Source organism: Neolamprologus brichardi, chromosome 16, assembly GCF_056152115.1.
Source record: "Neolamprologus brichardi isolate AB-2024 chromosome 16, ASM5615211v1, whole genome shotgun sequence".
Taxonomy (NCBI): domain Eukaryota; kingdom Metazoa; phylum Chordata; class Actinopteri; order Cichliformes; family Cichlidae; genus Neolamprologus; species Neolamprologus brichardi.
In genome coordinates, this window is record NC_142119.1 from 17,508,288 (window position 1) to 17,525,519 (window position 17,232).

Genomic DNA, 17,232 nt, shown 5'->3' on the forward strand with positions numbered 1-17,232 from the left:
CAGGAGGTATTTCATAGAGAAGGGGGTTAATCAGCTATCATTTATAAGCTTTATGAGCTGTTTACACTGTACTGTACAGGTGCTTTGCATCAGGTTAATATCTCTTTTTGTCTCTTTGAGCACAGAATTGATTTTCCTACTCTGGGTTTGTTATAGGGTTGCACATTTTCCATCATGTTCCTTAACCTGTTTGAGTTCAAATTAAATGAGATGCCAAGAGGCCCCTGTTTTGCTATTGTTAGATTATAACAGTATTAAATGAATACTGGCCAAACTGTTATTCATCATAAAGTAATCCACAATTTAACCCTGGAGAAACCATGGGGTCAAATTTGACCCCATGGTTTCCCTAGTAAACCCATGGGGTCGGATCTGACCCCATGGGTTCTCCAGGGTTAAGTGCACCATTATAGGTTTTAAATCTGGAAGGATAAAAATATTCTTTTTTTGAAAATATCTCTGTAGATCTGAATGTTTCTGGTGATTGAAGTGGAGTTTGTTTTTGTTTATGCACATCTACCAGCTGTGCCATGCGTTTGTCTCTAAAGCTACACATCTAATATGGCCATTTTCATTATTCTCCCCCCAAAGGGAGGGAGTATGTCATTGGTTGTGTTTGTCTGTCTGTCTGTCTGTAAGCAATCTAGATACCATTAACAGCTTGAGCTGATTTTATTTTAGTGAAATTCTGGTGAAGGTCAACATCACGCCCTCTGTCTAACAGACTGTCTCTGTGAATTATTACAAAGGTCTTCAAGTAAATTTTTATAATTCAGGCTGATGAAATGTCTATAAATCTTCTCTGATGTGACGACTTTTGAAAATTTAAATGATGCTTAATTTTAAGAAAACTAGCCTTAGTAACTGACAAAATTGGTACAGTAAATATTGGATTTTGTTTTGGACGTGTCGATTGTTCTTATTTCATTTAAAAAGTTTGTTATTTTGAATTAAATATCGGTATAGACAATAAATTCTCATCAACAAGTGTGCAGTTGTTGAGAGGTTATTAAAATTCCTGCTATAAGTTCCAGGAAAAAAAACTTCTGGATGTGCTTGAGTTCTACTTTTGTGGAAGAAGAAAGATGTTTTAGTGAGGTGTTGCCAGAGCAGCTTTACTGCACTGTGACATTGTATCTCATCTCTGGACGTCTGCTGAAGTGAGGGAACACAATCCTTTAAAAGATAATTCCCCATTTGCTGTTTTGATGATGGAGGTGGTGTTTAACGCAGGTGTATACATGACCAGTCCTAATATTATGACCACTGACAGGTGAAGTGAATGACACTGATTATCTCTTCATTGTGGATGGAATATATTGGGTAGCAAGTGAGGATTTTGTTCACACAAAAAGAAGGAACAGTGGTGAACCAGTGACAGGGTCATTGCCGGCCAAGGCTCACTGATGCATGTAAGGAGCGAATGCTGGCTCGTGTTGTCTGATCCAACAGACTTTTCTGATAGACAGGTACTAGAACACACAATGTGTCACAGTTTGCATGTTTGTTGTTTGAGTATGCGGCTGCATAGACGTAGGCTAGTAGTCCTGGAAGTGACCACTTACATCAGGACAGAAATATTTTATCATAGGATGAAGGTGATCACATCTTCTTTTAACACTAAGTATAAAAGGAGGGCTGAATCGATCATGAAAAAGGTGTTCCTTATCTCCTGATCTCTTATCTGATAAATCAGAATCCAGGCAAATTGGCAAATTCTTACATTTTTTAAACTGAAACCAACCAGTTTAATTTGGTGTGAAAGCAAAAGTTTCCATAAGTTTGTTTATAAGTTTACATACTGTAAAGGGGATTTACATTTAAGTCAAAAGCTCCTTGCAAAAAAACAACAAAAAAACCCCACTCCAAAGTACTTGCACTACTGTCATCTGCAAATGAGCCACGCACAAGCTCACTCAGACACAAAGTATTTTCTTTGTGTCTGAGTACATATGTTATGTAACTCTGAATGGACTGTCTGAGCTATGCTAATATTATCCTTGGAGGATTAGAAGATTAATATGATGCTGGCCAATCAGGTTTCAGAATTCTTTCACGATTGTACTTGTTGATGCTGTACTTTACATTCTGCTGACAGCAGCAATGTGCAGCATTCATATTTGATTGACTATTCAAAACAATTTAAACATACAGTAAAACATCAATCAGACAAACTAATCACAGAGTTTTTTGTTAATGGTAGTATCCTTTTATACACTTACTTTTTCACAGTGGATTTGAATGTTTTATTTAATGAGACTTTAGTCTTAATGTTTATAAAAAGAAAAAATGGCATTTTGGCATTTTGGGTAAATCTCAGCATTTCATCTGTTCACACTGGTCAATGATGTTTTTAGCTTAGCTTAGCACAGAGACTGGAAGCAGTGGGAAACTGTTAGCCTGGTCCCTTTCAAAAACGTACCCAAACCTCTCAGATGTCCATCATGTACCTTGTTCATTAAACAGTGTGCTGTGTTCAAGTGCTGTTTGTTAACTACCTTTTTCTCTGCAGGTGAGACTGATGTCCCACAGTCAGGTGAGGTGCTGCTGCAAGACATATTTGCAGTGAAGGTGAAGCGGAGGCGAGCTGCGGGCCAGGAGTCAGGGGGACCCGTGCTTGGTGTGGCTCTCTTCTGGTGTAGGAGGAAAGGGAGAAGGCTGAAGGAGGACACGCTGCACCTCCACAATGCCTCCTCAGAACACACACACACCTGGTACAACACCCTGAAGGAGCTGCTCACAGGTAACACAGACATTCAGACTGTCATGCAGTTCAAGCAGCAAGCACACAAAAGCAAACCAGGAGTTTAAAGTATTTTTGTCAGTATTCAGCATCTTTGTCTTAGATGGTGGAGCTGGTCAGCCATTAACCATTTGGGGTTCATGGTTTCTGTTGTTATCCTGTCAAAATGTTGAAAGTAACACCCAGATGCTGTGAAATTGCTATGGACAAAACAGTGGAATGTAAATGTGACCAAGCTAATGGATGAGACCCAGTTTGGAGGTTCCTTGGGCCCACATTGAACATCCAACTGTGATGGACTCACTGAAAATGAGACTGGCAGTTTGTGTTACATAAGAGCTGAAACAGGAGAAACGTGAGTCAGTGCTTCAGTGAGTGTCATACTCTAAGATGATTATACTGTACACACACACTGCTGAGTAATACTGTTATAACTAGCACGCTTAACATCTGTCCATTAGATGGTTTGATGAATGGAGACTTATTTAAATGGAGTTTGTCATTAAATTCACACATTACAAATTTAAACTGATATTTTTATTTACATCATAGCTAATACAACTGTTAAATGAACGAATAAATACATGGATTCTTACTAGACATACAACATCTGTATTTCTACATGTTTTTGTACAAATGTTGTCAGTAAGGTATCCTAAAAATTGCCACACCCACAACTGTAAATAAAAGGCAACACTCTTTGTAGCATAACAAAATTCTGATGCTGGACTGTATTCTGGGCTCTGATTATTTGGTATTTTTGCTGATGAGATGCTACCATGGCAAATAGTTGATTTTGGAGTCATAAAGTCTTGTTTTTGATGTTCACTTTCATTAACAAGAATGTTCTGTTTGGAAAAGCTGAAAAAGAAAAATTAAGTAGTAAAGTGTTGGAAATGTTTGCATTGTTGGAAGATTGAATTATAATACATTTTTCATTAGGCCAGAATTTTAATTTGTTATAATATCTGAAAAACTGTCATCCCCATCAGCCTTAGCTGTTCTTTGTGTTGAGTGCTCATTCAGTGAAGTCCCATTGTAACGCTTCAAGCTTAGCTTCAAGCTAAGATCGTGTTCATTATCTTAGCTTTTTAAAACCAGACGTTGCCTTTGTGGGGTGTCTGACTTTGAAACCAAACAGTGGAGGATTCTTGTCATGTTAATCACAAGTCATTACCAAGTGAGATAACCGTGCTTCATGCTCCTTTCTGTTAATAATGGGATCATAATTTACAAAATCAATGTTTTATTGAATAAGACTTGAAACTAGCTCGTAAAATCATCAGTGTTCACAGAGGTTGCAGATCATGGAAACAGAGCTTTTTTTCCCCCCAGAAACTTCTGTATAACTTAAAGTGTTTTTGCAACCACAGAATTTGTCCCTTGCTTGGGGGGATCCAGGGTTAAAACACTTGTGCGTTGCCTACAATTGTCAAGTCCAAAAGCTAGAAAAAGCTTTTATATACAATCTGTTTTGCTAATTAGTACATTTTAGCATGCTAACACACTTAACTAAAATACTAAACATAGTAATTAAACATGTGGTTTACTGCAAGTGATTGCAATAAAACTTTGGCTTGCAAGTTAGTCTGGACCATAAACTGTTTAGATTGATAAAGCAGTTTTTTCTACAGTCTGTGGAAAGGTTGCAGTGTTTTTTTACTGGTTGTTCTGCTTAGATGTGCTGACACCCTGCCATTATTATAGTTCAGGGGCTTTAATGTATAACATTTCAAAACCTTATGTTATTTGGAACAAAACTGAGCTGAAATCTGTGCTGATATTTTTCTAAGACAACATGGTCAGTCAGCACTGCAGCTGCCCAAGATATACCAGGATTTAAAACGCACACCTTTGTGTTTTGTACGTCTGCAGATGATTTGCATGATGATGCAGTGCTAGCCGCTCAGATTAAAATTTCATTGTTTTCTATCTGTTCATCACTCAGTTTAATGAGGTGAGTCACAGTTACATCAGACCAGAGAACTAATCTGCTAATCCACAGGAACAAAGACAAAGGATTACACACACACACACACACACACATTTAGCAGTACTCAGTAAAGTGCTGTCAGCAGTTAAATCATGTTGTCTGCAGGAGAGATTAGTTACTGTCTGCATGAACACGTGTGTATACAACCACTTCATATTTAGTGCATAAGAAATATCTCTGAGGCTTGAAACTTTAGACAACATACACTGCAAGGCTGAAAGCATGGAGACATGACTTTTTTCTAGTTTCAGGTTTTCAGCAATATTTCTGAATCTGCAGCTGCAATAGCTTTATTGCAGCTTATTTAGGGGCTGGCCTGTTGTTGGTGTTCAAGTTCAACCAGTGGTGTGCAATGTATTTGATGTCCGAGCCTTGAGTTCAGTTCTTCTGCACCATGCTAGGAAAACCCCCCAAAAAACAATCTTATGTCTCTGACTCAGTCTCAAGTATCAAATAAAGTGCAGAAGATGTCACAGTTGTTTAGTTTCTTTAGACATCAGTATAATTTTTCTATAGAGCATAAAGTTTTCAAAAGTATAACCTCTTCATTGCCCAACCACCTGCTGCTAAAGCTCTGGATGTTGCTGCAGCCGGACGTTCCCAGACGCTGATTTCCCAGGTGCACTGTAGTGGGCGGTGCGTGGCTGACAGTTAACACACAATAGAAATGTTGAAGTGCTTGTTGTGTGGATTTAACTCACATGGACACATTTTACATTTCAGTTCTTCTCTATTTGTCCAACCACGCCAACTGCAACAGAGACATTACAAGCTATCCATAAATGAAGAGGTCAGAGGTCACACACACACATTACTGTCCTTTTATCACCATGGCATCAGTCTGACATGTTATCGCTGGTCACCTGTCTGTCTGTCCATCTGTCTGTCTATCAAACCAGATTACCCATGAGGCCCTGCAGCAAAGTCACAACTTCTTCAAGTCTTTGTCTTATGGCCTCGCACTCACACTCACAGACATGAATGGCCCGCAGGTCGTGTGTCAGCTCAAGTGGTCACACTGCACATCAAGCTGTGACGGCTTTTGTGACTTTACACACCGCAGCAGAGGAGTCTGTGTGCCTGTGTGTGTGTGAAAGGTAAACACAGTCAGTAGCTCTGCCACTGTGTGGACATTAAGCCTATTTTCCAGCCAGAGGTCAGTGTGAAAAGCGTATTGTTGTGCGAATCATGGCGTCACCGAGCGGGCAGTCCCGCCACAGCCGACGCCGGCACCACTTCTTAACCTTCGGGTCTGAACAGTCATCTGCACAATGGTGAGCACAGCGCAGACACTTCCTGTTTCTGGAACCTCATTTTTTGTTGTTTGCTGTGTGAAGCAGCTGCAGAATGCTGTTCAGAAAGTGAATGGTAGTCAGTGACAAAAGGCGAGAACTGCTGCTGTATAGACTCCAAATCCATACTCACAGTCAGTCTGCAGGATCGACTGACCGCAGTTGTTTAACACCACAACAGACTGACAGGCCGGTGGAAATCGCAGGACAACTGAAGTGAGCGTTCATAGGTCACCAGGTGCCACAGCGACCCGTCCCAGATCTTTTGTCTTGCGGTTGCTGCTTGCTTACAGAAACCTCGGGGTCACAGTATCAGAGTAAAATGGGTGTTGTTAGTCCAGTGGTACTGTAAGTTGTCATGTGGTCAAAAGGACAACATCAAAATGCAAGGTTTTACCTCTAGAAATGGAGTATAGTCGTGTTTTATTAAATTCAGGAAACTGCTACCCATGCACTGTATTTTCCATCGTCTTTTATTTATATATAAGAGCTCCCGGGACTCCCAGGAGGATGAGTGTTTACCATCTGAGGTGGCTTTCCTTACACTCTTTTAGAAAGGTGTTGTCTGGATTGTTCCTCCTCAAATCCAAAATCTTGAACTAGTGAAGCATGTCATCGTGGTGGACAACCAGATATGTGAGCGTTTGAGCTGCATACTCCACGGGTGCAAATGCTCTGAGCACCATGTCACTAACAGTTTGATATTGATATCCTTCCTCTCTTTTCCTATAACCTCTGTCAGCCCGCACTGTCCACTGTGACTATCATTTATAATTAAAACCCTCTTAATTGCAAAATGTTTCAACTTGCAGTGATTTTTTTAAAAAAGTGTAAAGTAGCACATTTTCACACTAGAGAAACTGATACAGACTGAGGCTGATCTAATGACTGCATGTTAAATGCTTCACAGAAAACTTGTGTAGGTAATGAAGTTGTGAATTAATTAAAAATGATCTAAGGATGGAAAGATTTGGATTTCCTTAGGTTTGCGATGACCTGGATGACTGAGAACATACGCAGACAGGAAAAATTATGTTTGAAAGCTGGAGATGGAGTCTGTTTGTAAACAACATGCAGCAGTCCGGTCTTAAGTGCTCAGTCAGAAACTCAACACTACTCCTTGATGACACAGGGATTATTTACCATGGTAACATTTCAGCAGCGCCATAGCAACCTGTCACTGGTCAAGGCTCGGAGATGATCTGATGGATACTTGACCTCTTTATATCTGTGAGTCTGTCGTCTTCTTACATTTGTTGTGAAGATGGTTCCTTTATGACAGAAAGCATCTGTTTATGCATCAACAGTGTGAGAGTGATTTCTGTCATTTTTAACACATTATTAGCTTTTATAAGCAAGTTGCCAGTATACACTCTCTAAAAGAAGTGTAACTGGTCTAAATGTTAAGTCTTTATTTTTCAACATTCTGGAAAACCCACTCATTTTCAAATGTACAGTTCCCTATTTCTGGATTGCATAAGAAATTGAAAGCACAATGTCTATTAAGAAAGATGGATAGATCCCAAGGTCTATCCAAGATTATGTGCTGCATGTTCTGGAGATTTGCTGTAGACTGAAGAGTCACTTGAACCAGAACCTGCAGCAGGTAGAGAACAAGACAAAGACAACCACTGCTAGTGCCAAAATCTACCACTGCTGTACTGTGCACTGTTACTACAAGAAAAGATCTCACAATAAGAAAAGTCATCAGTTGTCACTAAAGCTAGGCAATCAGTGGGCAATCATGCCATTATTTTTATTTAATCTACATGTATTTTATTCTTTAATATGGGATGCAATGAAATCTTTTTTTTAATTATTATTATTATTATTATTATTATTATTATTATTATTATTATTGGTTAAAAGTGTGCAGTTATTTCAAGATTTTGGGAGTGTACATGCAGAAAACCCAGTCTGACCTGCTGAAGTTACTCTCTTTCTAAAATTCATCCAAGGTGGCTTTAAAAAATCCACAATAGAATCAGCTGCCACAAAAGTAGTGCCAATCCCACCAAAGAATACTTCCAGATTTCAAAATAAAGGTTTGTTTGGTTTCCATTTCTCTTGTTATCAGGAGTTAAAGAGCAAAATAATGCATGCTCGTTAAACTGAAGGAGAATCAATTACAGCACACATGAATAAATATTGAAAACTAAGCAACCCAACTTTGCTCCTAATGATAGTAATGAGACCCTCTGTTATCATCACAAGGTCCTTTCTTATAATTATAAGATCAGTAAGAGATAAGGTGTCTTTTGAGGCCTTTTTTAATTGATTGCATTTCCACATAAAACCAAAAAGAAATGTAGGTTTATTCAGGCTTGTTTGTTTAGTGCTGCAGCACAGATGTGTTGCTTAGAATGGAAATAGGCCTGAGATTTGTGGGACAACGACAGGGTGGAGATTCTGGTATTTGATGGGGGACCACTAGAGAGATGTGGAGGTGTCGGGTAGCTCCTCACAGGAGCTCCGGAGAACCTGGTCAGAGCCGTGGGGTGGAGTGATGGCAGGAGGTGCACAGTGTGTATATGTGTGTGGGGGTCATTAACAGGGCGAGGTCACGGCCTTTTGGGAGCAGATTATAGCAATGAGAGGGATAATGGAGCTGGTGTGTGTGTATTGATCTGAGATGGTCCAGAGGGATTCATAATGCGGTCTCTAAATCTGCCTAATGATGCGTCATACAGGGGGTCTGTGTATGTGTGTAGTGTGTCGATATTATGAAACAACACACACACACACACCCATCAACCAGTGTTGTAGATGTAAACAATATTCTGATGTATCAAACAGGCCACCTCCACATATACTGAAGCAGCTGTACAGACACATGTGTTATCTGTTTATTTATATATATCTCTGGGTTAATACTTTAAATTTGGGGTATGTGGAAGTCAGTTTCTGATCCATGCAGAATTTTAAGTGAAGATGTTCTTCAGTTTGTTACTTAATGTCGGCCACAATAACAAAGTGTGTTGTGATCAGCGTTCAAGTAAGGACAGTTAGCTGTTGTGCTGATTGATTATGTTTGTCATCACTTGGTAAGTTAATGGTTGTTTTAATTAACGCATTAAGAGCTCATATTAAAATTTTAGTATTTTTAGAAAAATATTTGCAGTCTTCCAAATCTTATTGTCCAAAATGAAAAGTTATTTAACTTCTTGAGTACACATGAATAAACATATAAAACTGCTTCACCTATCAGAACATAGCTGCAGAGGAACGTGAAGTGGAACCCTCAGCTGGCTATGATGAAAGATAGTTCATAGACATTTTATAATCCAGAACTTTATGTAATCAGCAGCAGTAATTTTTCTATTTTATCTTTTTTGTTCACTAAAAGTAGCACATGAACACATTTTTTTTTCTTTCATTTTTGACTATTATTGTGGACCAAAACACACATGTGGTGTAGTTGGAAATATTACGTACAGCCAAGGAGCTATGCTAGTAGCAGTGTAAAGCCGCCAGTGTATCCCACTGCAATGGTTGCTTGACGTGCTGCCGGTAACATCATCACACAGCCACTCCTGAAAAGCAGGTGTCACTACTCAGATATTTGTTGAATGCTAATAAACATGAAGTGCAACTGAGTCTCAATAAAGGAGACTCAAAGGATCAAAAACTCATGACTGTGAACCAGTTTGCCACCAACTGGTTTGCACATCTGGACAAAATCTCTTAGTAATGCATGGAGTCGTTTTGATCCTCTGAAAATGGGGGGACTCTGCGTGAAAATCACTGTAATTACTGAAGTGTTAATGGAGAGCTTTTGAATTAAAGCTGTGCCTACTTCACATCTACATTGTTTTGTTTAAAATTCACTGTTGTGGTATTACTGTGCTAAGATGTATGGACCTAACTATCTTTTAGTCTGTTGAACAATAACTGACTCATAGCCCATCACTAGTGTAGCTAACCAACCATTGCAGGGTTTCATTTTCTTTCAAAATCCAACCTATGATGCACCTGCTAAATGTGTGTGTGCATGTGTGTGTGTTTTCAGGGTTCAGCAGCCGTCCTACAAATCTGAAGGTCTTCATCAACCCTAGCAGCCACAAGAAGGAGGCCGTTCACATCTACAGAGACCACGTGGCTCCTCTATTCAAGATGGCTGACATCCAAACCGACATCACAGGTTAGTCCATCCAAGTGTTTATTTTTCTGCTCAGTAGAAACACTGAAAAATTAGATTAATAAATATAAATAAATGTACGTATTTTTGTGTGTTTATTTTTAAATATAAAACTATGTGAGGCAGGGTTTTAACAACTAGATCTTTACTGACACCAGACATGATACTGAAATCTGTGTGCGTGTGTGTGTGTGGAGGGAGTCCAAAGGTCAGAGTTAATGGCAGCTTCTGGTCGCTAGGTAACCTGATATAGGGGGCGGAGCTTAGCCCATCTGTTGTGACAGAGGGAGACAGCCTCCTCTGCACTCCTCCCCTCATCTTCTCCATCTTTTTTCCTCTCCTTTCCTGTCTCCTCCTGTTTCCAATCATTTGCTCTTGTCTCATTTCCAGTGCTTCTCCTCTCTGCTGTTTTCTTGTTTTCTTTCCACCTGTCCTCTTTTCACCTTTCTGTTTTCCTCTCCTGCCTCATATCCTTGTGTCCTCTTTCCTTCTCATTTCCTATCTTCTTGTCTCATCACTTTTCCCATGTTTCCTCTTTCTCCTCCTTTTTTCTTGATTCCTCCTGGTTGCTTATACTCTCCCCCTCTCAGCAGATGGTGTGATATCCGCTGTCCCACTTTTTTTTTGGCAGTCATCAAACACACACTTCATCTGACCACACATATGCACGAACACTTTATCTCTGTCCATCTCAATGTCTCTCCATCTGCTTACTTATTTTTTACCCCTCTCTCTGTCTTTACCTGTCTTTCTCTCTCCAGTAACAGAGAGGAAGGGTCATGCTCTCTCAGTGATAAAGGAATGCAAACTGGATGAATATGATGGGTTAGTCATCTATATCTTTTTTGCTTTCAAAAGCACTCTGGATTTTTCCATTAAAAAATCCAGAGTAAGAAATTATTGTAAAAATAATTTACAGTTTAAATGTAGTTTTGTTATTATTCACCCATAGATGTTCAGTATCATAATATGTTGCTTTCTGAACCAATGTGTGACTAATTACAGACAGGTGGAGCCACCTTTAATTGTGCTGAAAGTAGTCAACGCACTTGAAGATGATCAGATGATCTGCTGTATCGTGTGTGTCAAATATCAAGTAGACATTTCTGTATGTTAAGCTTAAAGCAATCCGCTGTCAGCACTGTGAGATCGATAAAACTGTCTGTAGCTTTTAAACTGGATGAGTCTAAAATATGCACTTGAAGGTGAGATAAATGATCTCAGGTCCAGGTTAAAAGAAAGCCAGCTGACGATCAGCTGGCCCCTATTCCTCAAGAGGACAGGTGATAGTGGAATCTTACAGTTGGAAATAGTTGACTTTTTAAAGGTAAGTGCGTTGACATGAAAGTTACCATGTTTAAATTGTGACATCATCCTGCTGCTGAACTGAGGTGAACTGGATAATCAAACAGCAGTTTACTGTCAAAGGCGGACACTGAAACACACTGACCCTGACTGATCTCACACACCTCATGCACACACACACACACACACACACACACACACACACACACACACACACACACACACACAGGTAAGATGATGAAATACCAAACATTAACTGTTCACTTTGTTGTTAAAGTTAAAATAACTTTTCATTCCAATGATAGAACAGCAGCTACAAGTACAAAAGCAGCTATCAAATTCTCATCAGTCTTTTCCTGATGGTGTGTGTGTGTGTGTGTGTGTGTGTGTGTGTGTGTGTGTGTGTGTAAGCAGCTTTTGTGCTCAGCCCTCATGAAGCTTAATGTGCTTAGAGAAGATTAGCTCCGCGTTGCTAAGCTAGCTGCTGAGTGTGGGTAGGTGGTTGGGTGTGTGTGTGTGTGTATTTATGTATGTGTGTCTGTGTGTGTGTGATTTGGTTGAAACCTACATTTGCCAATTAGGTTGGCTGTCACCGTGGCGACTACAGCTCCAGGTAATCCCATACTCAGGAAGAGGGGGAGGGGACGGAGACTGTTCACCTCCCATTTACTGCAAATAAAGACTCGGAAGATGAACCTTCTGACTTTTTCACTTTTTTTTTTAAAAATTTTTTTTTATTAATACTAACAAACAATAACTGCCTCCCACCCTACCCTAAGATAAAATACAACTTTTCTTTTTCAAAAGTGATCAAAATATGAGTTTTATCTTTCGTGTGACTCTGTATGGGTCATTAGTAGAAATGTGACTGTAAATGATTCCCTCTCTGTCTCTTTGAGCTTACCATATGATAGACTGTCCAGAGTGTATCCTTTTTCTCACCCTGTGGTTGTGAGTTCTTTTTTTTTCTTCTCTCCATCTGTTATGGTTAAAATATTGCTCGAAAGCATTTCACACCATGAGTTAAATATAATATGTTTGTTTTATTTTTATAGTCAACTTTATTCTAAACTTACAATTTTAACACTTAACTTAAGATTCTAAAACAAGACATGGATTATACTGCCGCCTGTTAGTGTGTAGACCTTTAAAAAAAAACCAGCAATCATAAATATTAAAGAGTTCATAAACTTTGGTGACTGTAGGAGAGCAATTCACTGGAGCCTTTCAAAATAAAACCCATCACAGTCATTCTGAAATCCAGTTTCTGTGTGTCTACTAGTTTAGTTGTAGTTTAATTCTAGTATCAAAACTTTGGTACTGATGTTTTTCTACTGAACATGAAATGTTGAGAAATATTTGTGCTTAATTAAAATACAAACCTTTGCAGTGAAAATACAACCTAGAGTATTTATAAATATCCATTCACCATCAGTCGATATTCATCAATAGTTAAAAGAAATAAGTACTCAGCATCACACGTTCAGGACCACCCTGCACAAACATTTTAGTTAGTGCCCAAAAACATTCAGGTTACTTACCCTGTTGTATTATAAAACAAATTGTCAATTTTACTAGAAAAGCCACATCCTCTGCTGGATGGTTTTCCTTTAAATCATCAGGAGTTTGAGATCTGTGAAATGTCTTCTAGGTGTATTATACTTTTTGTGGCTGTGAGTTTGTTAAGTTCGCTTGGGTCCAAATAATGTAAATGTTGTCATTAGGTGCCAAGATTGAGTCTCTGACAATTTTTTGTGACCATGCGTTTATGGAGACTTCACATTTCAATGAGCCAACAATGGATCAACACTTCAAGCAGACCTCAAAAGCGCTATAAGAAGACTATAATGTCAGTGAAGTCTGTGTCCTTGACTTAGTATAACCACCTCAATGAGCTTCACAATAAACCCTTATTTAGATTTGGATGATTGAGACTGACTTGTGTAAATGTCTACCTGTCCTCACACTAGTGTTTTTTTCCACCTGTCCGTCAGGGTGGTGTGCGTCGGTGGAGATGGTTCAGTTGCAGAGTTGTGTCATGCTCTGGTCCTCAGAGCCCAGCTGGATGCAGATTCCCCAGAAAAACCAGTGAGAGCCGCACTGCCACTGGGAATCATCCCAGCTGGTAAGCGAGGGCATTCTCATATAGAACCACTGCTTTAAGGTCTCATAAGGTTTGGTATGCTGGTATGCAAAAACACGACATGAAGTACTTTTATTAGCGGTCTGTCTTCACATGTTTGCAGGTTCCACAGATGTGGTTTCCTGTTCTGTTCATGGAGTTAGAGATCCAGTCACTGCAGCCCTCCACATCGTCTTGGGTAAAGCTTACATGTTGTAGATCTGTTACATAGATTGGGGTTGGTTGGAATTGTCTTTAGTAAATCTATATTTGGATCACCTAGCGTTGTCTATGCCTTTTTATAAATCTGTCACATTTATGTCCAAGATTTTGGACAAGCTTGCTAAGCTTTGCTGTGATTGGCTGAATGTCAGTCCGGCAGCAGGGACAGTGTTTAAGAACAAACAAACATGCAGACAGGCGGTGGGACTGGACTCTGGAGGGAGTGAACAGACAGATGTCTAACAACAGGGTCTGTTTCACTTGAAATCACTAAATCACAGGTTTACACTGCTCGCAGCAGCCCCGCCCCCTTTGTCTCTGACCACCACACTGTCAGGTAAACATGGTAACCAATCACCCAGCAGCAGGGCGGGCAGCTGTGTTTGAATGACAGCTTATGGTGTGATGATGTTTCATTGTCACTAATTAATACTGTGAGCTGAGTTTGTATGTGTGTGAGACAGATGGGAAAATTCAATAGCCCTAATGAGACTACTTCCTGAACAATAGAAAACTGTTAAAATTCCCAGGTAGGAAGCTGTTCCCACAGACACCAGGTGACTCCAGGTGAATTTTCCTGTCTTCATAACACTGATGAGGTGGGCTCATCCACAATCACATGATCTCCTTGCTGTACGTTAAACTACTAACAGGGGCGGAAGCATCAGTGCTGTTGCTACGGTTACCAGAGCCTGAGCATCCCTTGAAAATAGCGGCTTAACTGTTGACCTTTTATCAACTTATGTTTGGGAGTTGCAGCTGACACTTAAAATTTTCTGTATGTGAAATGGCCTTAGCTTGTTTATAGGTGTGTGTCAGACCTTTTGTATTTCTGGGTGTTTTTTTGTATATAAAAAAGCATTTCAGCTGTAGAGAGATCTACAGGCGAAAACTACAACAAATGGCTGCAGGCTGCTATCCAACAAAAAGAAAACACAATTGGCTATTAACTTTGCGGGGGTATTTTTTTCTGTGTGCAACATAAAATAATATAAGCATCCAAAATTAAACTAATGTTTGGAAAAGCTGTGTTCAAAATTCATTGCTCTGTTTAACAGAGGCTGGAAAATCCTTCATAAGGGGGCCAATTCTGTCCTGATCTCTAAACATAAATATATAAAAGCATGACATGAAAGTCACCACCTTGACCACTTTGCAATAATCTCATCAATGATCACCTTACCTGTTTAAAGCAGTTTGCCTCGTTCATTGTTGTACGAAAAACTACTTGCTCACAGAGTTTAAATTTTCCAGAAGTTCAAAACCTGCTGAGCCTTTTCTAGCCTGGCTTGTTAGAAACGTTCACTGCAACAATGAGTGGGACAAAAATAGAGACAATTTTAGCAATATGTAAATTTCTCTTTTCTGATATAGCAAAACCCAAAGCAATGCAATAGCCTGTACACTGAAACTTCAGCATACTGTATCTCTAGACTCACAAACAGATTCAATATGATATTGATATATATTAAATTAATACTCAACGGTTGGCCCTCCTGGTGTTTGGAGTGGTATCTTTGTTGGCACCGTCATCATAGCAGTAACGAACAACCAGAAGGCAAGCTGGTCGAGGTTCAAATAGCAATTAGGATTAGCCAAGCTAGCTGTCTGGGAGTAACAACGGCCTGATGTAACTCATATACAACAGTCTGAATAATTAGATTTTTGACATTTTGATGCCAGAAGTACAAGCAATATGGCACATTTACAAGTGCATAAATGAAGCATGAAACTGGTACATGTGAACCCTGCTTTACAAAAGTGTGAGTCTGCATTTTTACCTGCATTTATCCACAAACCAGTAATTTTTGTGCAGGTCATCTACTAATTAGTACTGGGCAGCGTAGAAATGTTGTAGAAAGTGTAGAAAGTTTTGTTGCTGCTTTGTCTGCTGTTTGTTTGTTTTTTTCATTATGAACACTCTGTTCACTTCAGGCACATTACAGTGATTTCTGCCTTGGCACAGAATGACTATAAGTCTACCTTCATTAATGATTTACTCAAGAACTTGAACATTAGAAGTTATAAGAACTGCCACAAGTCCTGAAAAAGTCTTTCTCCATGAGGATGTTTCACAGCGTCAACAAACTCAGCTCACAAAGCAGATGCACTAACCAGCTCCTCAAACACTGAGTCGACTCCCTGCTCGCTGTTTGCTCACATGAACCCAATAAAATAAACAAATCATTCAACTCTTCTAGAGTTTTTAAATGTAAATAGAATGAATGTATCAAATTCTGATGATAATAGTAATTAGAGTCATTTCACTGTGACATATTACATGACAGTGATAATTTGAATTCTATGCTATCAATCCAAAAAGCCCAGCAGCCTTCTCATACAGTGACGTAACAACATCTCCACAGAGTGTTGGGGTATTTTCAAAGTATGTTTTAGAAAAGCTCGTTTCACGAGGGGGGAAATTATGGTTTAATTCAATAAAAAACAAAGTTTAAAGTTATAGCCTTGGAGCTGAGCAGCAGCCCTAAATCCTCCTACTGGTGGTTTCATGTGTCCATTTTTAGCGCTGCCCTTAAAAACGAGATACTGCATCTCAAGGGGCTACCCTTTAAATAAATTAAAATTCATTTGTCTTTTGTCTCCTCCCTAAATGCTTGTGTGGGATAATTGTTGGTTGATATTCATTTATTTCAGCATTTTTAAAAATGACTTTGTGAGCATTTTACTGCTAACAGAGACAGTCATCCAGCTCATGTGACGCTAACACAACTTTCTAATAATCAGTTTGTTTACTGCTGAATTAACTCAGTCATTTTGGTGTTTTTACTTTCACTGATTATTATATTTGTGCTTAATATATATAGGATATATTAGGTACAAATATTTTTTTTACATTCAACCACTTCTTCCACTATATTTTTGAATAAGAGCTACCAATATGGTATGGAAATAAATCCTAAAGGTGGATTAGGAGCCAAACAAAAAGATAATGACTTTGTGATGTAAATGAATATTGGTTGGACCTTTTAAGAAGTGCCGCAGGTTTGATCTCGGTGACACACTGACCGTCTCAGCTTTAATCCTGCGCAACACACACTGACACACAAACACACTGACAACACGCCATATGGTGAGGAAATCAGATTCTGTCCAGAGAGACAGACAGGCAGTCAGACAGACAGGTGCGGAGACAGCAGTTCAGTTCAGTAGGTTACAGCAGGTATGTGGCCAGATGGCCTGCTTAGTGCGTGTGCCTTTGTGTGTATCCATCTAAAAGCTGGTGGAGCATCTCAGTAAAGGAGCTTGATGGAAAAATCTGGTTATTTTTTAAATTATTGTAGTTATTTCTATGGTTTGTACTGCATTCAAAGGCTGTAGAAAAATAAAACCGTAAGCAGTGTTTGGCGTGGAAGCCATTTTTTTACCACACACATAAATGAATCTGAGGAAACGTTG

General features: G+C 39.3%; 1 protein-coding gene across 2 annotated transcripts in view; it reads left to right on the plus strand.

Annotated features, from left to right (window-relative positions):
• Positions 1–17,232, plus strand: part of cerkl (CERK like autophagy regulator) — a 33,455-nt gene that overhangs the window by 9,888 nt on the left and 6,335 nt on the right. For both annotated transcript variants that reach the window (XM_006788126.2, XM_087829647.1), the window contains exons 3-7: positions 2,513–2,743; positions 10,038–10,169; positions 10,928–10,991; positions 13,466–13,596; positions 13,718–13,792. In XM_006788126.2, the coding sequence (XP_006788189.1) occupies positions 2,513–2,743; positions 10,038–10,169; positions 10,928–10,991; positions 13,466–13,596; positions 13,718–13,792 (633 nt within the window). The remainder of the gene's footprint in view (positions 1–2,512; positions 2,744–10,037; positions 10,170–10,927; positions 10,992–13,465; positions 13,597–13,717; positions 13,793–17,232) is intronic.